This window comes from Tubulanus polymorphus, chromosome 3 (genome assembly GCF_964204645.1).
Source record: "Tubulanus polymorphus chromosome 3, tnTubPoly1.2, whole genome shotgun sequence".
Classification (NCBI taxonomy): domain Eukaryota; kingdom Metazoa; phylum Nemertea; class Palaeonemertea; order Tubulaniformes; family Tubulanidae; genus Tubulanus; species Tubulanus polymorphus.
In genome coordinates this window covers 23,587,758-23,612,336 of record NC_134027.1, presented here as the reverse complement: position 1 = coordinate 23,612,336, position 24,579 = coordinate 23,587,758, and the positions used below count along the sequence as shown (strand labels likewise).

The following is a 24,579-nucleotide window of genomic DNA, read 5'->3' as shown; positions in this document are numbered from 1 at the left end:
GATAAATAAAAAAATAAAAAAACATAGATAAGAAATAAGTTTGTTAGGGTTTTCTCTAAAAATTTTACATAGAAAATATTGTTTCAAGTGAAAAAACTGCCATTTTTGCTGTCCACCATAGAATCTGTACACCTCCATTTTGAGCTATCTCCCGTAAATAAACGCCGATTTCGTTGTGAGCTATTTGTTGTAGAGTGATCGTTATAGGCTCGTTGAAAGCAGAAAGTCTTCTAGTTTGTATTAAAGCTAATTTCATGTGAATCGGTTGAGGATTTTTGGAATTACAGTCGATTGAAGTGGAGAGATCATTTTCAGATTGATGATTAGTTGTCACCCTTGTTTTTTGATTATACAGGGATACTGGGGTTGGTCATTGATACTGGTTATTATTCTTTCACTATCAAGTCCCTGTGTACAGTGGCAGGGCTCTTAGCGTATTGTCCGAGGTAGGTAAGGTCCCTTTTAAAAACAAAACAATATCTTTATCAACAATATCTTTACGATTAGTTCTTTCCCCGAGAGCGCAATAAAAATCTATTTTTCATTGTACATCTGCTGGTTGTGGCGCGTTGCTTGTTAAACCAGGTGTTAGCGCTATTGGTCGTTCCACTATATATAGCACATAACACGATATAAGTACATGAATGAACTTTCACAGAGCATTGCTGTTAGGTTTTTTTCTTCTGTTGGTTCCCATCTAATGCATGGAGATTCGTACCGAGGATAAGAAGGTGGATCAAACGTAGTGCAGGCCATCAACGGTTCCAAGGTAAGAACATAATCCATAAAACTGATCAATTCCGTCACTTTTTTGGATGACTGTTTCTGCGGCCTTAATGCATCGGTGATTTTCTATACAAGTTCAATAGTATGAAATTAACATTCGGCTTCATTAGGCCAAATTTATTTAATCGAATAACTCTGTTTATAAATTAGAACTAATCAAATCTGAGTGACATTTTTACGGGACACCCCAGTGTAGCCTAGTCGTTTGCATAGGATTTTTCAATCAATATGTGTAAAAATTAATTTTACGATTTATCCTTCAAATTCTGCCCCTTCGTCTCATACCCCCCCCCCCTCTATTAGTCCTCCATCACGTCTCAATCGACTTTTGTTACACCAAGAACCACGAAGGCCGTAGATACATCCACCTCCAGGGGCGACTCTCGCGTCGGCTGTGGTATTCAATTCGCCGATTAAATACATGTATGCGAATAATTGAATAATATCTAATGAATGCTTCATGCCCTGGTTTCTTAACAAAGCACCACGATGACTGACTGTCTGGTGTCTGTTTGCTGGTAGATGTAGATCACGATCATATTGTCTATAGGCTCTTATAGTTGAAGGTACGGTACTTTTATATATATGATATATGTACGTGTACGTAAAGACATAATGTATATGCATTCGCATATTACGTATTAAGACATGCGCCAGGGGCGGATCCAGCCTGTTACCTGAACACCGCTGAACACGTAGATGGACAAATGTCCCAAGAAATGAAAGAATTTTTCTCCTTTGGTGTTATGGCCTACTAGGTGATGAATTCCACTACCGTCTGTCTTATATTGTCATTATTTTGGAAATATTAGATCCAGTGGCTCCAGTGGCTGATCCATGGCCCTATCTCGAGGGGGTTCCAAATTGTAGGCCTTTGTATGAATTAATCCATCTGATTTGTTTTTTTGTGTACTAGGATTCATCACTTTAATGTGCAACCGTTTGATTAGAATAAGGGCCTCGCTAATTTGATGATACAATTTGATTATCATGCCCACGGGGATACACGATGAATACAACTCAACCATTCCATTCCATTTTACCCATTACACGATTATTGAAACGACAAAAATCAAGTAGCACTTTGTACTAGCATCTATCGTCTGGTCTTTTGGGAGATAATCGTACACATCGTCACAAATGATGTAAGCACAATTAAGCTCAAATTATGAATTGTCCTATACACAGGATAACGCATTACGCCCTGTTCTTTCGATAGGAGAAGATGAAATGGAAATTCTACGTTACTCGGCAATATGGGTTCTTATCTTCAGTTCGGGTTTTCTGGTGACGGCCACCTCGGCGAAGACGATGCGAGTCGGTAGGTATAATATTTCTCAATTTAATTTTCGATTCGATGGAATTCGTTAAAGGAAATATGTTCGTTATATCTAGTGTGAAAATGATTAACTATTTTCACGGACGAAATTCCGTATTTGTTATAACCGATGAATCGTTGTATCAGGGTTCGTTACAACGAGGTTCCACAGCACTTACCAATACTTTAAATTCTTCTTTTTTTCTACTCGATATCGGTTCCAAAATATTTGATCTATCTGAGAGAAAAGTTCATTCGGTATTCATTGAAATATAAAAGAAATCGCACGCGGAAAACCGAGTTACGACTAGCGAGCCTGGTGGATCCTCACCTGCCATAAGTGGAATCCTCGATTGCCACAGGAGGTGACATGTCCCCATTGGAAATAGAGACCGGAAACCAGTCTAATCAGGATTTCGTTCCGCGGCACATTCTCAATTTCAATTTTCAATTTCAATTTATTTCACAGAAAAGCGTAACATTATTAAATGATGTTCATGTTCATTACAGCATTATTGAATGCACCTCACGATGTTTATCAGGTTCGAATCCTTGCAGTGGTTGCTATTTTGATCCCAAATTCAGCCCTTTTACGGATTTCATTGCAGGCACTTTCCGTCACCTACCAAGGCGTCAATCATTTATTTTTCAATATATCTTTTGTTTTACAGTTTGTATCATCACCGATGATTTTGTGAGAATGCAAGAAAGAGTCGAATATTTTTCAAAAGCAATCGCGCGAGTTCAAAGTCGAACTAATGCACCGAAACCGTCTATTAATTTTACCTTCGTCGACATCCGGTCGGAGATCAGAAGAGGAGTCGGTCTCAACGAGAAATGTAAGTTGGGTTTATCCATTTAGTACGTGCGCGGTGTGGAAAGGGAGGGGTCTTACCAAACAGCAAACAATCGCGAAGAAAGGATGATGGGGTCAAACGATGACGCTTATTGTGCGCACCTTAATGACTTAACGTGAAATTCTGGCTCAGGATGAATTTTATCGTCTGCCAACGTTTTTCTACTACGTACTACTCAAGGCTTTTTTAGTACGTACCGGTACACAAAGTGCTGTGTGAGAAATACAAGCAGCTCGCCAAACTGGTTTTCTTTCTGAAATTCTGAAACAACCAAGATTGACTTACAACTTTGTTCAACAGATTTAAATTTAACGACGTACCGACGTGAATTTACATAAAAACCAAATTTAGTTTAATGTTGCGCCATCTGGTGCGTGCTTGCCGTTTTATTGACACTGTTAGCATTATCTATCGTTGGGGAAGGAACCGCGCGTATTTTCAATAAAAGAAATCTTTCATATTTTTCAGTAAAAACGGTATTGCAAGCAAAATATGACGCCGCGATCGGACCACCGGTAGATTATTTTCAAAGATATTTAGGAACGGAATATTTTATCGTCGGCGCTGGTGTGCAAGCTAAACCATGTCCGCCTAAAGATAAAGTATATAACGTTCTGCCGACTTTGGATCAAGTGATGAGTCTTGTTTTCAGTTTCATCAAAACCTCAGAGGACAAACACTGCCACAGTTTCATGATCATAACACACCATACAGGTATGCGTCGACACTGTTCATCCGCTATTCAACGTTTAACCAAACGATTTGAAACATCGAGAAATCGTCATCAACAGGACACCTTAAACTAGAATATTGATACCTTGTTTCTCATTTCTACTGAGCTTAAAAGTTGTCCAGGTCGGCCACCTATCAACGCTGTAGATTATTCTGAAAGAAGTCACTATCAACATATCTAATCCGGCAGTTATAGACATGAACTGATTACAACTTTTATAGCAGCTTAAAAAATGACCGGGTCGATTAGGAGAAACAAGGTAACATTTGAATTAAGCCTAACTTGGAGGTTTATTGAAAATAACACCAGACAGTTTGTGACAAATAGATCTAAACTATACTTTTCTAGCTACAGTGTTTCATTCAACTGACATGTATTTGAATTATCATTTAGACAAATGTCAATACATGTCCCACGACAGCTAGTATATGTAACTAATCTAGACTTTTAAACTCGTCCAGCAAGTTAAGGATCTGAATTAAGAGGTTTTAAAAATGGACGTGTGGCTTTAAAAATGTGAAGGCCCGGGGGCTACAGATCTACATTCTGACTACAGCCGCGATCACACGGAGCCGATTTGGCAGTTGTTTCGGGCCAAACTTGGCTCGGGCCAAACATCATTTTAAAACCGGAATGGGTGTTTCTTTTTTTCAGGTGAGCTCGATGATTTCCTTCGCGCGTTCGATTCGTACTCAAAGCGGTTTAAGGAGAAACCCTGTTTCAGACATTTCCCGTTCGTGATGGGCTGGTCGAACAGCCGTTATACGCCCAATGGAGAAACGTATCGTCAACTGGAGACTTCACGAGCTCTTGGAATATCGCACATTGTCGTATACTCAAGAATGCCGAACGCGTACCATCCGTTCGAGATGGTAAGTACGAGGAGATTTCTGAAATTAGGGATGGGTTACGCAAGGGCGGAGCCAGGATTTTTGGAAGGTTGGGGGTTGGGGGACCGGGGTACTGAAGGGCAAAAAAGTAATCGCGAATAGCTCCCCGACGTGGCGAGCGCCGAAAAGATTTACAGTTAACGATATTTTATATTATTATTATAACAAGTAAAAGTGTACGTTGTCAGCCGAGCATGACGAAAAAGAATGTAGGCTATTCTTGAACTTTTTCAGGCAACTAACTTTGATATGAACACATATCTTTATCGCTGGCTATATCTTACATACGTGAGTATTGCTTTGTTAGATTAGTGCCGTTAACACTCAATTCTATGAGCCATTTTAGAAAACTAAGAGAGTAGTGACGTTTCCACTCAGTCCTATGAGTTATTTTCATTCAAATTTGAGGGTTGCGTTAGTGCTGATATTTTTAGAATTAGCTTTCTCTATTTTTAGGAGGATGTTCCCTATAGGCTTTTTGCTTCGTACGACATACCGCAAACGAATCCATCGCTGTCATTTCTCGATATGTTCAACGGAAGTCTAGTGAAAACGTACAACCTGAACAAATTACTAACATACGATAAGACTCGAGATTACGGATTGTTCGACACGCTTCTCACTCTGAATAAATTTGCCGAGCAACGAATTAGGGAAAAATCGGACGGATTTTTCGTATGTTAAGAGGTTTATTGTTACTATAGGACGTAGAAGATTTTTTATGAATGGCGGTCTGAGTTTATAATAGCAAGGGGCGGATCCAGACGGGAGCACATGGAGCACGTGCCTCTAAAAAACACAATGGAAATATTTTTCATGGCATATTTTCCACCCGCAATTAATAAGATAGCAGTCTGCAGCACAGATTTTAGCTCATATTCTCTTTAATTTCAGAATTTTCCAGAACCCTGTTTTGGCTGCGTAGATACTTTACTTACCCTTTTTCAGTATATATGCCCTTTTCATTTCTCTATCTCCCGTCAAAGTCTGCCCCTAGATCCTGGCAGTTCATGTGTATATGCGTATGAATATATCGATGGCCTTTTCATTCTCAATAACTTCAATGATTCAGTAAAATTATGATAAGCTACTAACAATGAACTTCTCATTCTCGATTTCAATGACTTCCGTCTGAACTACAGTCAAATCTGGTTAATCCGTATTAATCGCTTAATCCGAGTAGATCGGTCCCGGTTTTAATTTTCGTTATTCGCTGTCTAATTCGATTCTAGGATTCTCAAGTCGAAGTTGATGGGTTAAGCGGCCATTTTAACTTCTCGCTGAAGAACTGTCGTGAGACGCCTGCCGTTTATGTTTGCGAAACGAACGCCGTTAAAAGTAAAACTGGGTGTGTAATGACTGAACTAAAGGTAATAAGAACATATCGACCAGTGTAAAATGTGGAGGAAGTACCAGAATTTCACCTCGACATAAATGAACTCTTTTTCTACGATAGCCTTATAAAGTCAATCTTTTCTGTACCGATAGTTTCAATTATTTCAGCGAGTCTGTAAAATTATCAATTTGTTTCGTAAAAAAAGCTTTTCCATTTCTCAGTGGCTTCAACGCCTCCGCGGGGTTTCAGGTGGGAGTCGTACTTCATCTCAACGCCCGTCTGTCCGTAGGCCTCCGTGGCCTAGCGCTGATTACGACCTATAAAAGGTCGTTCACGACGAATGCTTTTCGAGTGGGTTTAGATGTTGTTTATTTTTCATGTTAAGTTCGCGGATTGGGATAAACTCGACGACGGAAAACCGATCAGTCCTATTCCTGGTCAAGGTGTCAGTGTATTTTCTGCTGTCCGAGGGCAGATTTTGATAAGACTGGTCAGTATATGAATACCGAGTCAAATTTCAACAATACTTAATGCAACCTTCAAGACGGCAGTTGCCAAGCCTCACGTATCTCATTTTCCACTATTCTATTTAAGCAAGAACCACCGTTCTTTATGAGATCAAAAGATGGAAACTTCACCGGAATATTTTACGATTTACTTGAAATGTACAGGGCCGATCTCCGTATCGGGTTTATATACAATCCGTACCCGATGAGTACGGATCTATTTGCTGTATTAGAAACATTTGTGAGTATTTTTGTGCGTATTAGATACGTATGGAAGAAATGTGCAACCCACTGAAAATTTGACACTAACCGGAAAGAGCACTATTTGTTGCAACTGATTTCAATCTCAGAGGAATGATATATAATGTCATTCCGCCAGAATCTGCCAAGTTCGCTAGAAATTTCATTTCAAAAATGCTGATGACATTAAGCCCTAGACAATTTTTTCAAAATTCTATTCGAAAATCGTTCCACATTGTGGACGCTTGAATTGCTTGATTTTTGTTAGTGAGATTCTTCTTCAGAAATCAACTAATTTTGATCTTGTTAGTCTGATATTTTAGTGGCATCGTCTGGTGTGTATGCCGGCACCCCACTCGGTGCCCGTAAACCAAATTATAATCAGGTTGATATTGATTTCCAGGGGGAGGTAGCGGCTGGTGGATTCGCCGTCGATGTAGAACGGACGACCGTCGTCGATTTCACCGACCCGATCTACCCGGCGTCGCTGCATTTGTTATCCAAGCTGCCCGGAGTTGAAAAGAATCGCTGGCAATTTCTAAAACCGTTCGTCATGACGTTATGGCTGGTCGTGCTGGCGATGATATTCGCCATAAGTATATTACTGTCGTTGTTGACGTTTATAGACTACACAACCGACACGATCTCGTTTGCGGACACTTTATACTTTACAGTGGCTCGATTCAGTGGCGGCAGTTCGGAGACTAATCCTAACGCGATTCCCAGTAGGATCCTCGTCGCCGTTGTAATGTTTTTCAGTATAGCGCTGTCGGCCGCCTATACGGCCAATATGACGGCGTTTCTGAGACTGAGAGCCGATGAGCAACCGATTACGAATCTGAACGAATTGATCGATAGGGGTGAGGGGAATTTCGGCGTTATAAACAATACCGAAGTTAAGAAAATGTTGTCGAAAGCGCAGAAATTTCCCGAGATCATGGTGTGGAGCATCATTCGCCGAACCGGTAACATTCTGCCGGATTTAGAAACCGCCGTTGAGCGGATTGTCGACGAGAATTTCATATTGCTTACCGACACGTTGACGGCTCGGTACGCGGTGGCGCAAAGATGCGACTTAATCGAGCACGGACTGAAGCAGTTGTATGGATTACGATTCGCGTTTGCGTTGCCGGTAGGTGCAATGGTAAAACGTCCGATCGATGCGTTAATCGCCTTGACAAGAGAAAGCGGACGGCAAAAGGAAGTGGAAGATAAGTAAGTTTCGATAGGATGAATACTTACATGTATTCATTATCCGTTGAACCAGTGGATAAATGACAATCTGAGCATTTGGGCCCCCATCCTCGCTTGCCAGGGGTCCAGTATCACTCCCAAACTCGCTTCCACCAGCCCCCTGGCCTCACGAAGCGTGATTTCATTACTGGCGCTGTTGCGCATGACGTCATATATCGACTTGCGAAATACTTCCTTGTTCGGTAAAACGTTCGCTGATTGGTCCATTTAACGGGAAAACCAACAGAAGTCTACTGTCGGTTTGTTACAAGCGCTGTGATTGGTACGACCGGATTCTGGTCGGCTAGTAACGACTCCAACGACTCGTGAGGTCAAGGGGTTCGGGGAACAGCTTTAGCGTAGTGGGTTCGAATCCCTTGACGGGTGAAGATGCTGGGCCCCAGACCCGTGCCGAGTGGGGGTTCGGGGTAGCGAACGGGATTTTCGAAGTCCCCTTCAAAGTCAGTGTCAAGAAACATGGATACAATGTTCATGTTTTTTTTTGGTTTACCTTTGTCAGCAGTATGAGGTTGGCATTGAGCCAATTCATGTAAAATCGCGGTACGTTTTTTTATGTGAGCATTTTTTTCATTGGTTCTCGGGTTAAACGACATATAATCGATGCGCTTGAAGACATGACGAACCTCCGACGATGACATGGTCAACTTTGTTTAAATTCGACGAAAAACTGTTTTTGGCGTGAAAATTCTTAGCTCTTGCGTATAAAATTGCAATGACCTCGATTGGGAGGCGTCGTCTCTACGAGCGAATGGGATTGGCTGTTTTTGGGATATACGGGGAATTCCGGCGCTACTAAAATAATTAGGGAAAGCCATTAATGGCGAACATTTCATTGGACTAGGTGTCGTATATGTGCGAATTTTAAATGCTCATTGTTGGTGAGAATATAATCATTTCACATATTGCCATTGTTTTATTTGTTTCATTTTAATACCCCGTGAATGTGTTGATTGAGATTGAAGTGAAGCGAACGTTCACTATACGTCAAGGCCTCCACGTGCGTGGGAGTGCTAACATTAGACTGTTGCGCACACCAACACACGCTCATACAGACTTCTATATGCAGGGCCGTCGGAACAGGGGCGGCAGGGGCAGCCGAAGCCGCCCCACTTTTTTGCTTAACAAAAATATTTTCAAAAGCACGCTGTACCGCGTAGCAGCTCGTCGTTCTCTGTCCTGGGTGGTTGGCTCACGGCTTCTCATGCTTCTGTGAATAAGCCCGTGAAATGGTCCCAAAACACATCTCCGGCGATTGAATTTTCAAAATTTTTCTAGGGGAGGGCCCCCAGACCACCCTTCAGAAATAAGTCTCGCCCCTGAAAATTCCTCCCGACGGCTCTGATATGGTGATGCTGTAACCCTGCTTGCTTTGCGCGTGCACGTTTGGTATGATGGTACAGGCTGAATAATCGTCGTAGCAGATGAGCGCTGTGTTTTCTGTTTGATAGAATTTGTATGTAATAAATTGTAATTTCTTGTGACCTGAAAATACTAAGCAGCAAACTATCGGTCGAGGTCTGAATATTGTAGTGGTAAATTCCAGGATTTAAAACGATCTAATACTACGCCCCGGTTTTAGCTTCCGCGGCCATACATTGGAAAAGGTTTCCTTTCGAAGACTCAATATTCAGCCACCCTCTGGACCGGGAGCCAGCTTCACAGGGGTAAAATAGTTTCCAATGCCGCGCCTATACCTGTATCCTACGAAATTTTGGACGTAGACCGTAGACCGTGTTTATCTTCGGTCTTATTTGACTACAAAATAATTCTTTAAGAAAGATAAAATACAATACAAACTTCTAGAACTTTGAAGTCACGAATTAAAAAGATTTTTCAAGCAATGCCCTTACTCCAAACAACCTCTAGCTTTCTAGGTAAACCACACTTTGCCCATTGGCAATTTATTTCGGAAAATGAAAGTTAATCCATTCTCAAATGATTTTTTTTAGGTACTTCATATCTTAGATGTGTCATTTTTCTATAGGGAAGTGGTCCCCTTAACCCTAGAAATAGAACTGCCCGTCAAAATAGCTCGCACGGGCCTGGAGTTTTTAAATTGTTACTATACCCTTTGGTAAAACACTATATCAGTGTTTTGACGATATAGAAAATCCCACAATGATAACCCTTGAAAAAACTTGTTTCCTTGAAATATCGAACAAATCTCTAGCTTCTAAGGAAACATTTTCAATCTTTATTTTTGATAATGATAACATTCATAAAGCGCTGTAACTCCACGCCGAGACAGAGTTCACTCCTCTGGAGTGTCTAAGTACCGGTATGCACGGAAAAGTACGCACTGTTTAAAGGTGTGATTCTTTTAATATGGACAACTGACATATCCAGAACCGTTTAATACAAGTGAATTGGTCCAAAGTCTAGGTATTTTTCGTTATTTTTTAGGGATTCTCTTTATTGTACGATGTCATTTCAACCAAAAGTTAACATTAATCAATTTTCAATCAATTGGTCACTGGATTATGTGAAGAAAAATGAATCCTGGTATAATCAGTAAACATTTTTCTGCGTGACTCATGTTGTTCATTCATGTTTTTTTCCAGGTATCTCAAGCGTCAGTTTCAATGCGATCCCGACATGTGGTCAGACGAAATATCGGAGACTGAACCGTTGACGTTTTTTGAAATGTCTGGGGTGTTTTTCACGTTGATTATCGGACTAGCCGTCGCGTCATTTGTAGCGCTTATAGAACACTTGCTGTTGATCTACAGAAGAGCGAAATCGCAGGAAAATACCGGCGACCGGAGTAACCTTTCACCAGAATCTGAACCTCTTTGAAATATTCTTTATTCAGATTAGACAATGAGGTTAGGAATATCCATTGTATTATCTTGAGACACCGATATCCAAACGGAAGACCAGGTCTCTAACCCAGTTCGTCATGTATACATTTACCTCGATAATATATTTAGTTTATAAAGATTCCTTTGTTTCAATGTCATTGCATTTTGTGACCAGGTTATATATTCAATTCTTTACGCAAGGAAGGATTTCTTCAGCGTTAGGTTCGGGGAAGGATCCTCAAAATTCTACATTGCGTAGAATGTCGTACGCTTTCTCGGTATCTCGGCAACTAACTGCACGTACGAACCAATTTCAATTTCCAATTTCTCAGGAAAGAATTTCTGTGGCGAATGGAAATATCAACGATGCACGTATCAAAGTGTTTAGTTTTTCAAAATCAGGTTGGTTATGTCGGCCACGGAACTGTACAGTTGGAATATTCGTCAAGGGATAGCGGTAGTACGACGCACATATGTTTTCGAAGAAATAAAACCGCCGGTGTCCGTCTCTAGGGGAGTGTAATGTTCGCTATGTTCGTCCAGGGTTGGATGTTAAATGCAATTTGAGAAGAGACTCAGTGATTGAACAATAGAACACGCGCATATGTTTAGCATGATATTTTTTATGTTTATAATAAGCACTGAATGCATATCTTATGTATCGACATGAAGGAGTAGATCGCTAGCAGTCGGATGAAAAAGTGATGTCATCGATAGCTATGTCGGATTGCCAAGTGGGTCCCTTGGTAGCGACAAACTGGATCTGAAAAAACGAAACAAATACATTTTTCAGATTCTTGGTAAAAGTTCAGATGAACTCTAAGCCATGCACTGAGTACGTACTATGGCGTCCCCTTTTGCAATCGTAACTGATCCCTGTTTCCATTGATCTCCCTGATTACCAGATTGATCAAATACTTCTTTTCCGTTGATTTTAACTTCTAATTTTCCCATCGTTGAACCGTTCATGTTATAATAAAAGTTCATGACGCAGGAGTCAGACGCTGATTGAGTAGCTGCCTCGAGCCATCCTTGGTCACCTGGAGATCTGAAGCTGGATGTGTCCACATGTATGTATGTTCCTGAAATGTGAGTAAATATTAAACACTGTTGGTCGCAGTATCGTATGGACACCTATTTTCCGCTTAACAATCTCGTTAATTTCATATTCTCACATGTAGAATTGAGGGGTGTAATGGACGATGTTGTATAAATTAGAAACTGTTCGTACCACTTCCAGTTGTATGATCTGCACTTGGACCGGTGCCACGGGATTCTGTACTGCCTGATTGTCGTTTCCATCGTAACGTTCCCCGTAAGATCCACTCTCCATTATCCGTCTCAAAATCGGTAGTCAATTGTCCTACGTAATAAGAAAATTAATTACATTAATTAATTAATTAATTAACTTCCGGAATTCCCGGAATAAGAATTTTCCTATAAAAATGTTTGCTAAGTAACTATCCCGTTTAAACGAGACTGGTTGGAAGATTGTTTGAATGAACCGGAACCGAATTTCCCAATTATGTACTTCGATGTAAACAAAAGGTCTGTAAATTCGACCGCTGACCACACAACTATATCTGTACTTCGATTTTCGATTTCAAAATCAAACCCCCTGTTTCGCTTCTGGCAGGTGTGGCGGGTCTGTAAAGGGACACTCAGTCCAAAAAAGTCAAACGAAAATTACCAACCAAATGAATAACAGGGTCAATCCCTATATCAAGATTAAAAAAAACAGATTGTCGGTAATACGATGTATAATATACGATCTCCTATAAATTTCTATAGTAAATAAACATGCTTAGTACGATGGTGCGTAATGAGATCCGCCTTTTTAAAAGTTCGACTCGTCCGCATTATTCTTTTTAATCTTAAGATAATAGGGATTAACCATGTTATTTATCTGACAATTAGATTTCGTTTCATATATTTTGATTAAGTGTCGCTTACAAACCCACCGCACCTGCCGGAATCGAAACAGTGCGTTTGATTTCGAAATCGGAAAAGTCCTTTAAAGTAATTATGGAATTGTTTTTATGAAATGGTTAGTACGAAATTCGGTTAGTGCGATGATTTTCCATGTACCCACCGGCATCGTACTAAACGAGGTTCGACGGTACTTCGATGGATCAGGCCTACTTATTGAATACCGTATTTTTGGACCCGTTAGATAAAGGAATCTGTTTTCAAACGTCATTAGTTATTAGGTTATCTCCATATTTCACTATTTGTGATCAACTTCAGTTGTGTCGCGATTTAAACTAACAAACCTGGTGTCGCAGTGCATTCCGGAGTAAATCTGACGTCATCAATAGCTATGTTGGACTTATCACCGTTACCGCGGGTAGCGACAAACTGGATCTGAAAAAAACATACAATTATTTCCTCAGAGTGTTGGTAACAGTTTTGAATGAAATACTAAGCTGTGTACTCAGTACGTACCTCTGCGTTTCCTTTTGCAATCGTAACTGATCCCTGTTTCCATTGATTTCCCTGATCACCAGATTTCGAAAATTCGACTTTTCCGTTGAGTTTAACTTCAAGTGTTCCCATATGTGAACCGTGCATGTGATAATAAAAGTTCATGACGCAGGAGTCAGACATCGATAGGGTATCTGCTTCAAACTTGGCTTGATCACCTACATGTTTCCCGGAAGATTCCATGTACACATACGATCCTAAAATTAGAGTAAATGTTAAACACTGCTCGTCGCGATTCTATTTAATGGTATGAACGCCTATTTCCTCTCAATAATCTCAGTTAACATCACATTCTGGAAGATTGAGAGAGGTAAGAGGTGTATAGACGATGTTGTATGAGTAAGAAACTGTCCATACCACTTCCAGTTGTATGGTCTTCACTTGGACCGGTGCCAGAAGACCCTGTACTGCCTGATTGTCTCGTCCATTCTAATGATCCCTGCGAGTTCCACTTTCCGTTATCTGTCTCAAAATCTGTAGTCAATTGCCCTACGTTATAAAAATTAATTATAGGTTAAAATTGCCTGGGCCTACTCAGTAGTACCTGCTAGATAAAGGAGTCCGTTTTCAAAGGTGACCAGTTATCAGATTCTATCCACTAGTTTCACTATTCTATTACGATCAACTAATACTTATATGTCACAACTTAAAACTAACAAACCTGATACCACGGGTGTCGGGGTGCATCCCGTAAAAGTGATGTCATCGATGGCTATGTCAGATTTCCAAGACTTTCCCCGGGTAGCGACAAACTGAATCTGGAAAAAAAGACGAAATACATCAATTGTTGGTTTAAAGCAATAATAAAACAAATTGAAGAAATACTAAGCTGTGCTTTGAGTACGTACTGCGGCGTTTCCTTTTGCGATTGGAACTGATCCCAGTTTCCATCGATATCTCTGATTACCAGATTTCGAAAATAAAACGTTTCCGTTCACTTTAACCTCTAATTTCCCCATCGTTTTACCGGACATGTGATAATAAAAGTTCATAATGCAGGCGTCAGATTTTGATATGGTATTTGCTTCTAACCAGGCTTGATCCCCCTTTTTTGCCGGGGAAGAAGCTTCCACGTACACATAGTACCACCCTGAAATGAGAGTAAATATTGAAAATCGCTTCGATATTTTCAACTCAACAATATCGTTAACTTCATATTCTCACAGTTTGGGGGGGGGGTGAGGGGTGTACGGATGATGTTGTGTGAATTAGGAACTGTTCGTACCTCTTCCAGAATCACTGGTATGATCGTCATCTGGGCCGGTGCTTCGAGATGGTGTTCTGCCTGAATATCTCTTCCATTGTAATGTTCCCCGCGATTTCCACTTATAGTTATCGATCTCAAAATCGGTAGTTAATTCATCTACGTAATAAAAAATGAATCATAGACACCAATGGACCAGGCACACTCTTTGCTTATCATATTTTGGAACCGCTAGATAAGAGAGTCCGTTTTCAAACGTACCTAGATTCTGTTTTCTATTTTCAAAATATTTTATTGCGATCAGCTTTTACCCTACCTTTTAGCTGCACAGATATTGATGAATCTAAGTCTGGTGTGAAAACTCACCTTTCTAAACAACATCTTTATCGAAATGTAATAGGATGGTGTACGTATTTTATGTTAACTGCTTTTATACCCAGCGGAGAGCGGTATGTGAATAAATATAATTTTTTTCATTATTATTTTCATTATCATCATTATACTTGTGCCGCCAACTTATGACTAACAAACCTGGGGTCCCAGTCGAGGCGCGGCCCCAAATAGTGACAAACTGCATCTGAAAAGCAGACAAAATAAATTTGGCTCAAGTCCATTATAGCATTAAATAGTTCCAGCAGAGACTTATCACATTGGACTGGTATTTGGAATTAATCCGCCAATATTGGACTGATTGAATCTTATGACATATCGCCATAGGGACGTGCGAACATACCGACGAACCGACAAACTGACGAACCGACAAACCGACGAACCGACAAACCGACATACCGACAAACCGACGAACCGACAAACCGTCATACCGACAAACCGACGAACCGACAAACCGTCATACCGACAAACCGACGAACCGACAAACCGACGAACCGACAAACCGACGAACCGACAAACCGTCATACCGACAAACCGACGAACCGACAAACCGACGAACCGACAAACCGACATACCGACATACCGACAAACCAACGAACCGACAAACCGACATACCGACAAACCGACGAACCGACATACCGACAAACCGACATACCGACAAACCGACGAACCGAACGCTAGGAACGAGGGGCTGCGTGGTTGCGTGAATTACCCTTATGTAATGTGGCTAGGATCGAGGGACAGGTTTTTTCCGTGGATTACCCGTGACTGGATCTAGGGACTACGAGTATGTCGGTTTGTCGGTTTGTCGGTATGTCGGTTTGTCTTGAAAAGTACGCAGCCGAATTACTCCTTTTCTAAAAATGTATCTTTGAGCGGGGAACTATTCCACGCTATACTGGACTTGGTCGGATGGGGGGTAATGTTGAAATTAAACACCAAGCAGTGTACTGAATACACTACGTAATATGGTAAGATTGGAGTGATAAATTAGTACACAAGTAGTTTATGAATGTTTACGTCGCACATAAGACATTGAAAAGAAGATAGATGGGAGTGACGTTTTCGGAATATTTGCTTCTTAGTTTCAATTATACATTTACTTACAGCGATGATTGTTGCGAAAGTCAAAATTAGCTTTCCCATAGTGACTGCACTGTGTGAACTGCCAGACATGAATGTGTGTAAGCCAGCTCTCTAATTCAAAAATAATGAGCATTTTAGCCTTTATGAGAGTTTGCGAGTAGGAAATTGCAGCGTTTACCAATTGCAACGTTCCACATGATACTCCAGGAATTTTTTTTGGTAATTAGAATTCATTATCCAAATGGGCCTGGAACATTCGCATGGATAACAAAAAGTCAAAAGCTTTACATTTACAAAATGGTGCAGGCAAGCCTTCGCTGAGAAAATCAAAAGTTACGATAAAATCAGATTTTACAATTAATATATTGCACATGGTTTCCTAAATGTTAGATTTACTCTGAAAAAATAGTATAGAATAACCAAAACTTCATCAAATCGACCGGATATTGTTCGATGACCTACACGTTCCTCTCGTCTAACTGTAAGAGCTAATTATAGATACTTTTTTCGATGTAACGGTTTTTCACGCTACCATTTTAAGATAATCTAATCGAATATAGATTAAATATAGATTAAATACGAAACGAATGGAAATACATAAATAGTTTCACATCCTATAGATATTTACTAGATTTTGCTCCAACATGCTGAATGTATTTCAATGTTGTAGTTTTGTTATAACAATTGACATTTCCAGAAGTAGGAAGAAGAATTCAGTTGGAATTAACTAATGGCGATTATAGAGACGTTTTGTAATTAAAGTCTTGATATTTGTTAATTTGTCAAAAGTTTTCGTAAGAATGGAAAGCAATTCTATACGTCTTGAATACTATTCCAAACTGCATTTAGAAGGCGAAAATCAATGCGGTCTTTATAAATACAGTTTACAAGTGGCTTACGATTCAAACTTAATTCAATTGAAACTAGTACATATATTTTCATTCTGGATTATTCGATTAAGTTAAACTATATCTAACACATAAACAAACACAAATCTGAGCGTTAGATTTAATTGTGAGTTTATTTCTATCAGAAACAAGTTGTAAATAATATTATATATTCAATTTGAAGATTCAATTCATAATGAAAAAAATAAATCAATTCCAGAAAATATCATTAGATATCAAAATTATTTAGATAAATCACATATACTTTTAAATTATTGTATTGGACCAAATTTATTCATTATTTCTAATGATTTGATATTAAAAATAGGAAATGTAATTGGTTATAAAAATCTTATTAAAACTGCAACAATAAATAATTCATTTGGTTTTAATGATATAAATAAAAAAATTATTACTGCTCCAAAAATTAATGGAAGGTGAAAAAATAAAAAACATATTCAATCAACTGAAATTAAAACTAAGAATGTTCAATTGGATAATGATTCTAAATTAAAAGGTTATAATACAACAGAAAATATTAAAACTGATAATATTCAACGTGAAATAATTCAAAGTAATAATAATAATAAATCATATGAAAATATCAAATTAGCTTTATTTTGTATTGGTATTTTATTAGGTGGGATATTATATTTTTAATTTAATTTTTTTATTTTATAAATGTATGAAGATGTAGAAGATAATGAATTACAAGATTTTGATGGAAATGGTATAACTGATGAACAACAACCTAATTCTAATGAAACAGATTTTAATAGTGAAACATCATATAATTCTAATTTAATTGATGATGATGTTGAAATTGATCACGAAACACGTGAAAAATTAAAAGAATATTTAACAGCTCCTGAAAGAAGTGTAATAAAAACAAGAATTGATGGAAAAAAATATAGTGGATAAATTACAAGGAACAACAGATCCTGGATAATCAAAAGATTTTGAATATCATGAAAAATAGAGTAATAAATAAAGTTATTGAAGAATTATTTTCAAAAAATATCAGAGAACCAATTAATACGGAAGAAATTCTAGAACAAATTGAAAAGGATGACCCATTTTTCATGGATAATTTAGAATTTAAAAATGATTCATGGTTTTATTTGGTTGAATTAAATAATAAAGATGTTTCAATGAAAATATCTAGAATGGATCAAGAAAATATATACGAACCTGATATATTGCCAAAATCTACAATTGAAAGAAGAAAAGGTCAACTATGCAATTCAAGAAGATTTAATATTCGAAATAACTTTTGCACCTGTAAATGAAATAGTATTATCGAGTGTGATTAAAGATATGAGTTACAAACTATCAAATATATGTTTAGATTATGATACTTTAACTGGTGAAAATATTGCGAGAACAATTAAAACTCAATATAATCTAGAATTTTCATTATTATATGATTATATTGATAAATTTAAAACTTTCACCATTAATGCAAGATATGACAATTAATAAAAGTATTAACTTTCCTAGACGTTCAATAAAAGGTTTTTGAATATTTTTTACTAAAATATATTCTAATGGTAAAATAGATGTTGATAATTATTATAATCCCGAAATATTAAAATTAGAAATAACAATTGAAGGAATTGCGAATAAAACATTTTGTCAAGGAATGAGAATGATAGATCAATGGATAGAAATTAAAAAAAACATTTCGAAAAAAATAAAATCATCTGAAAATTGTAATATTAATCAAATTGATTATTTTACTCGAAATAAATTTGCATTATGGTTAGATTTTAGAACAACTGAAGATAATTTATTACATTGTTGTGGTAAAAAATTAGAAAATACAAAAGGAATGCAATTATTTATGAAAAAGAAAAAAGGAATCGACAATTATAAAATGCATGTATATGTTATTTCTGATGCGCAATTGAATATATCGAATTCACAATTACATAGTATTATTTTGTATTAGAACAATCAATTAATCTTTGTTCATGTATATGGTTTACACCCTAAGTCTTTATCTCCTAAGTAGTTTTATTACTTCTAGTACATAAGGAATTAAAGTGATTTGACATTAGATTTATTAATAGTACATACCACCAGTTGTAATTCACTTTGTGTTGTAAACGGTTTTTCTTGAATGTTACACAGTTATACAACAGGTGTGTTACTGCACAATAGGGTAAAATAACATTTATATGCAATATTTACATTCATTTACAACGCTTCAGCTGTATTACACAATACAGTAAAATGAAGTTTATAGTTTTCAATAGTGTTGGTCGTACGGTTATATTAAACATGGTTTTTCTTACAGCCATGATTTTTATCGTAAGCGGGTAATTCTCGACATGGTCGATATCGTCACAACGTTCTATTCACCAATCAGCCCAGCTGTGCAATATCAGCTGCGCACAAAATATTGAGTCAATCGAATGTGTCTGCATGTCTATCCGTGCTTCAGCTGCTGAGCTTCGTTTATGGTTTCGTAATCCGTAAACGCATAATAACTTCGGCCAGTTATTTATTGTTATCGGCGATCGGTCTACAAATCTTCCCACTTATTGACAATTTGTTTGTGACCATAAGTGGATTTAAGCTTGATCGTACAATGTAAACCAAGTTCTGCAAATACTAGTGGAGAGAACACAAATTGTGTTCGATTCTAATAAAAAAATCTAGTATCAACAGCGGCCCAAGACCAGAATAAATTTGATTTATAATGATATTGATAACAGTGCTTTATCGGCGATCTACAAATTACATATTTTTGTATAGAAATATTTCATTTTATGTCTTTTATCGAATTAAAAGTGATATATTCTTATCTCTGTTATTTTGTTCAGGTCTTAGGTTTAGTATATTATATATAGGTGTCACTAAACCTAAGTCCCATAAACCTAAGACCCGACTATAAATCATTATTTGTGTACTTTAGACTATTCGAAATGGTTCTAATATATAGATATTAGTTAGAAATGATCCATCGATGGCCTATTTAAATTTGGTTCATTTATCAGATACGAAATATTTGGGGGTCTTAGGTTTATGTGTCTTAGGTTTAGTATATTATATATAGGTGTCACTAAACCTAAGACCCATAAACCTAAGACCTGGCTCTAATTCGTTATTTGTGTACTTTGGACGAGATATTTGGGGGTCTTAAATTTATGGGTCTTAGGTTTAGTATATCATATATAGGTCTCACTAAACCTAAGACCCCCTAAACATAAGACCTAACGGGTCTTAGGTCTTAGGTCTTAGGTTTAGGGGGTCTTAGGTTTAGTGACACCCGTTCTACAAGTCGAGTGTTTTGCCGTTGAATTAGGACATTGCTCGACTGAACGCAACTGAGGAATTTTTAATAGCCTTGTTTTTGTTTGTGCCGTATACAAGTTAGAGAGAATATATAGCTTCGAATTCGGCAACACTAGTTAGTGAGTATCATATATAGGCTTTAATACTTCGAATTCGGCTAGTAACAAGAATATTGCTCAACGGATTTACTTGAGACTTACGTGAGATGTACGGAACACAGGTACCTTGAGGTAAGTCTAATGGCTCTTTGATTGGGGACCCCGTTCCCCCACCAGGGGACGTTTTACTTTTGAAAATTCTGACATCGAAAAGTTACTGTGTGAGAAAAATTTTTGTCTTTGAGTTTTCAGCTTCGACCGGGCTTGAAATTTGTTCATAACAGCCCGGAGGTTAAAAAAGTCAATGGCACGCCCTATCTGCGATTAACCGTTTGGGCTCTACGGGCTCGAAAATGGGACCCCAAATTTTTCAAAGAGATTTTTGCTCCTAGCTCCTTCACCGTTGGAGATAGAATTGTGGTTGCAACGAGTGATCAGTAGCCCTTGACAAGACGCTTGTATTGATGTATGGAATAACTATGTAACTCATATGGTTCTCCAGTAGCGCCACCTATAAGATGCTGGAAAACACATGTTCATCTATATCGACTAAGGGTATCAATGGATTTCTATAAAAATTGTTACATACGTACCTGGTTACTAAATGCAAAGAACCCCACACATAACTAGTTCCTATTTTAACCACTAGGGGCGTAAATTTTGAAAACTCATTTCAGCATCAATTTTTCGCATGTAATGCGGTCTGATTATTATGAAAATCACAAAACTTGGTATAAGTACATAGATATGCCAACCTGCATGATTAATTCATACAACTGCCACCAGGGGACTGTGAAAACAACGATTTTTGCTCCTAGGTCCTTAACCGTCGAAAGAATCGAGGTTGCAATGTGTGGTTAGTAGCCCTTTTCAAGATACTTGTATTTATGTAGGTAACTTATATGGTTCTCCAGAAGCGCCACCTACAAGTTGCTGGAAATGCATTTTCATTGATAGCTACTAAGCGGATAAAGGGATTTCTATGAAAATTGATATACATGTACCTGGATATGATACAACGAATTCTTAATATAATTAGTTCCTATTCTAACCACTAGGGGGCGTTAATGTTGAAAACTCATTCTAGCATCAGTTTTTTCGATTGTAATTCAATAGTATGCTAACCGGCAAATTACCGGCCACTTGAACATGGTAAAAGTACCGTATCTTCGTTATTTTCGGTGTCATTTCCCCCAACCTTGGTACATTAGACCTTTTCGCGTAGTAGCCCATGTGGATCAATATAGCCATGATATGAGCTGACCCCTAGGTGGCGCTCCTTATCCAGCAAGGCAGAAACCCGTTATCGCTGCTTTGCAGCTATATTTTGTATTTTATTGCAGAGCTTTCGGCCCAAGTCCGATATACGACATAATAGTGCAACGTGTAGAGATAATTTTGGAGTAAATCGGGGAATTAATGCGCAAGCTTAAATATATAAAAGCGTAGTAATATGGAACTAAAAGAAGTTTCATGAAAATAGATCCTTGATTGGGGATCATATTTTACAGCTGATGACACGCGACACCTTACATATTAGGGTGATGACTCTAATTGACGGTTGACAGATGACACCCTGCACACAAGTTAGGTGACGACTCCACTGGACGGTTGACAGCTGACACCTACATAACAGTTAGGTGATGACTGCACAGGACGGACGACAGGTAGACACCCTATACAACTGTTGGGTAATGACTGCACAGGACGGTTAACCGGTAGACACCCAATACAACAGTTAGGTGATGACTGCACAGGACGGTTGACAGGTAGACACCCTACACAACAGTTAGGTGATGATCGCACAGGATGGATGACAGGTAGACACCCTCAGTAAGGTGATAACTGTACCGGACGGTTAACGATAGGCCTCTCGTTTCGGCCCCACTCCGCGCGGTGGCGCCACCCCGCGGGATTTACGCGAAGCAGCAGAACACAAACACGGCCATTCTCTCAATTTTCAATGATAGAAATCGTGTGTGTATTTCAATTCTTTCGGCTGTTAGGATTTTAAGGCACAATATAAGTTGATGATGTGATATGGCGATGTTAATTAATGATAATTCCGCAGTGAAGCTAGTCACGAACGGTGCCGATTGAGTGTACAGCTGCCAAAAACACTGAAATGTGCGTAGTTGAGTAACTATTTGCAGTGAATTGCAGACGAAACATGAAGCCTTAACGGCCGTTTAAAAAAGAATTATACCAATCGCAATTGTAAAATAAAAATGAGATAGAACCTAAGTTAAAATTCTGGCCATTTCTAAAATGTTATTGATTGGGTGGTAGGTAGTCATGCAATTCAAGTCATCATTTATTACACGTTACTTCCGTGTTGTTGAAAATCTCGCGAGTCCTGGACTAAACCCCAATGAACAATGTGATCTGTGTGCTGGCCACCAAAATGCACACAGATCACACTACACTACCCATTACACACTCCAGTACCCACAGCTTTCATATATCCATCCAAATATTTAGTGGCTTTCTTCCTGGATTCCGTGTGAACGCGTATACTAATCGTCTAGTCTTCTGTTTCGAGGACATCTTCCTAATTAATTATTCCCAAAAATCAATTGATGTAATATTTTATATATCATTTAATCATATACTAGCAGGAAACTTGTCTTCGATAGGTTGGTTGATGTGCAGACATACACATCAGTGGAGACATACAGCAGCGTCACATGTCTATACTATTAAATGATATATTCATGTTCCTTAACAGAGAAACAGTCTCCCAACTGCCAATGGTATAGTTCACTGATTCCTGAATTGAAGCCTCATGGTAACCCTTAACTCTCGACACGAACACGCCCCGAGGCATCAACGTCCCGTAGACCGCCTCACTACAACAATTAACTCATACTTTTTTTACAGGGATAACCCGCTGCCCGTGCACTAGTGGGGTCTCCAAACCTTCGGTTTGGTCCCCTAACCCCTAACCTCTATCTCTAAACCTAACCCGAACCCTAACCCTAATCATTTACATTTTAAACTATGCTAAAAACCTTCCCAAGGCTATTTAGGACCAACGATTTGTCAAATCAACATAAAAACCACCCTTCCACCAATTTTAATAGCTATCTAGATATATTATATTTGAATGTTATATATACATGCATATTTTTGTGTTTCGAAACGTCGATGTTATCCGAATCATCTGCAACTTCATAATACGCAATGGATTTATGAGAGACGATGAAAATTATGAAGACAAATAGCAGTTAAAGGGGTGGAAAACTGTTATACTTCAGTGCTGGTTGACAGGTTGCCACCTGTTCTCATAGTTTACTTTAGGTGTCAACGGTCAACTGCTGTGAACACTGACCGAATAACGCAGTGTAACTCTACGCACGCACTATAATGTCGTATACTGGACTAGCGCCGACCTTTCACATACATAGATTATAAAACGAATTCCGATTCTACTAAGTGTAAGTCGTCATTTGGATTTCAACGTAAGATCGTTGAGACTACCGATGCTCACTGTAATGTACAATACACTTTCACTGTGTTAACTTCAGCAGTGACAAAACCATCCTATAACGGTCCTAACCGACTTTGCTTCAAAATGTCAATAGCTGCTTTTCTAAATTTTTCATTCGTGATGCAATACACGATGAAGTTTACTGACGAATCAACGATTGACAATCCTAACGATATAAGTCTCATACGTTGGTTGAACTGTCTAAAACGGTCCACAAAACCGAAACCTTCACAAATAATAAACAATAAAACTACTGATAAAACCATCCTTAAAACCCTCATTTCCCTTCTTGACGATTCATCAGTTACACCGAGCTTTGAACGTCGAGTAACCCGACGGTAAAATGTCACCGAAATAAGAATTAGATTGATAAAAATTAGGAAGAAAAGTGGAAACGTGACAGTGAGGTACAGGAAAAATAACTTTTCCGAAAAAATGTACGCCCAGTATAGGATGTCAATACCGGTGTAACGGATATAACCGGAAACGCGCCGTGTAATGTATGGCCAATTGTCTGGACAGTTAATGAATCCAAGATGTCGTCTGGGTAAAAACTGACCAAAATGCCCACAAAAACCCAGCAATGATATAAACAACATCGTATATTTTGAGATTAACTTTTTGGAAATTTTACGAGATTTCATTGGAAACAATACGACGATTAACCGCTCTAGACTGAGCAGTACAGTGCACCAGTTACGCGTCATCTGAAATATATAGAAAAACGGCAAAGATATTGAAATAAAAATCCACCCGAAATGCCAGTCATTTTCGTGATACAGAATATCCCCCAAAACGGCGTAAACGTACGCAGTTCTCAGCGGATAAAGAATGAATGTTGCGATCATGAACAAAATATCGTTTACAGCGAGAATTTTGATGAGAAAATAAACATCAGATTTAAGTTGTTTTAGAACTA

General features: G+C 38.4%; 2 protein-coding genes across 5 annotated transcripts; one reads left to right on the top strand and one right to left on the bottom strand.

The window, feature by feature from the left end:
• The first annotated feature begins 631 nt into the window (after window positions 1–631).
• LOC141901915 (glutamate receptor 2-like) lies at window positions 632–10,833 on the top strand. 4 transcript variants are annotated; one of them, XM_074789487.1, is made up of 13 exons: window positions 1,317–1,352; window positions 1,703–1,931; window positions 2,006–2,107; window positions 2,776–2,943; window positions 3,430–3,675; window positions 4,349–4,566; window positions 4,819–4,872; window positions 5,041–5,259; window positions 5,817–5,954; window positions 6,306–6,410; window positions 6,515–6,667; window positions 7,070–7,881; window positions 10,482–10,833. In XM_074789487.1, the coding sequence occupies exons 3-13, from the start codon at window positions 2,017–2,019 to the stop codon at window positions 10,714–10,716; spliced, it is 2,439 nt and encodes an 812-aa protein (XP_074645588.1). In that variant the 5' UTR covers window positions 1,317–1,352; window positions 1,703–1,931; window positions 2,006–2,016; the 3' UTR covers window positions 10,717–10,833. The 4 variants fall into 4 exon arrangements, with proteins under 4 accessions (XP_074645589.1, XP_074645586.1, XP_074645588.1 ...); XM_074789488.1 differs by lacking the exons at window positions 1,317–1,352; window positions 1,703–1,931 and adding an exon at window positions 632–769; XM_074789485.1 differs by lacking the exons at window positions 1,317–1,352; window positions 1,703–1,931 and adding an exon at window positions 632–769 and having other exon boundaries at window positions 1,975–2,107.
• Window positions 10,834–11,359: 526 nt separating this feature from the next.
• Window positions 11,360–18,884, bottom strand: LOC141901766 (MAM and LDL-receptor class A domain-containing protein 1-like). The gene is made up of 13 exons (XM_074789215.1): window positions 18,852–18,884; window positions 17,964–17,981; window positions 15,907–15,996; window positions 14,941–14,986; window positions 14,431–14,568; window positions 14,054–14,295; window positions 13,867–13,963; window positions 13,563–13,694; window positions 13,167–13,402; window positions 12,995–13,085; window positions 11,953–12,084; window positions 11,565–11,803; window positions 11,360–11,484 (listed from the first exon to the last, which is right to left on the bottom strand). The coding sequence occupies exons 3-13, from the start codon at window positions 15,973–15,975 to the stop codon at window positions 11,404–11,406; spliced, it is 1,503 nt and encodes a 500-aa protein (XP_074645316.1). The 5' UTR covers window positions 15,976–15,996; window positions 17,964–17,981; window positions 18,852–18,884; the 3' UTR covers window positions 11,360–11,403.
• Between the last annotated feature and the right edge of the window lie 5,695 nt (window positions 18,885–24,579).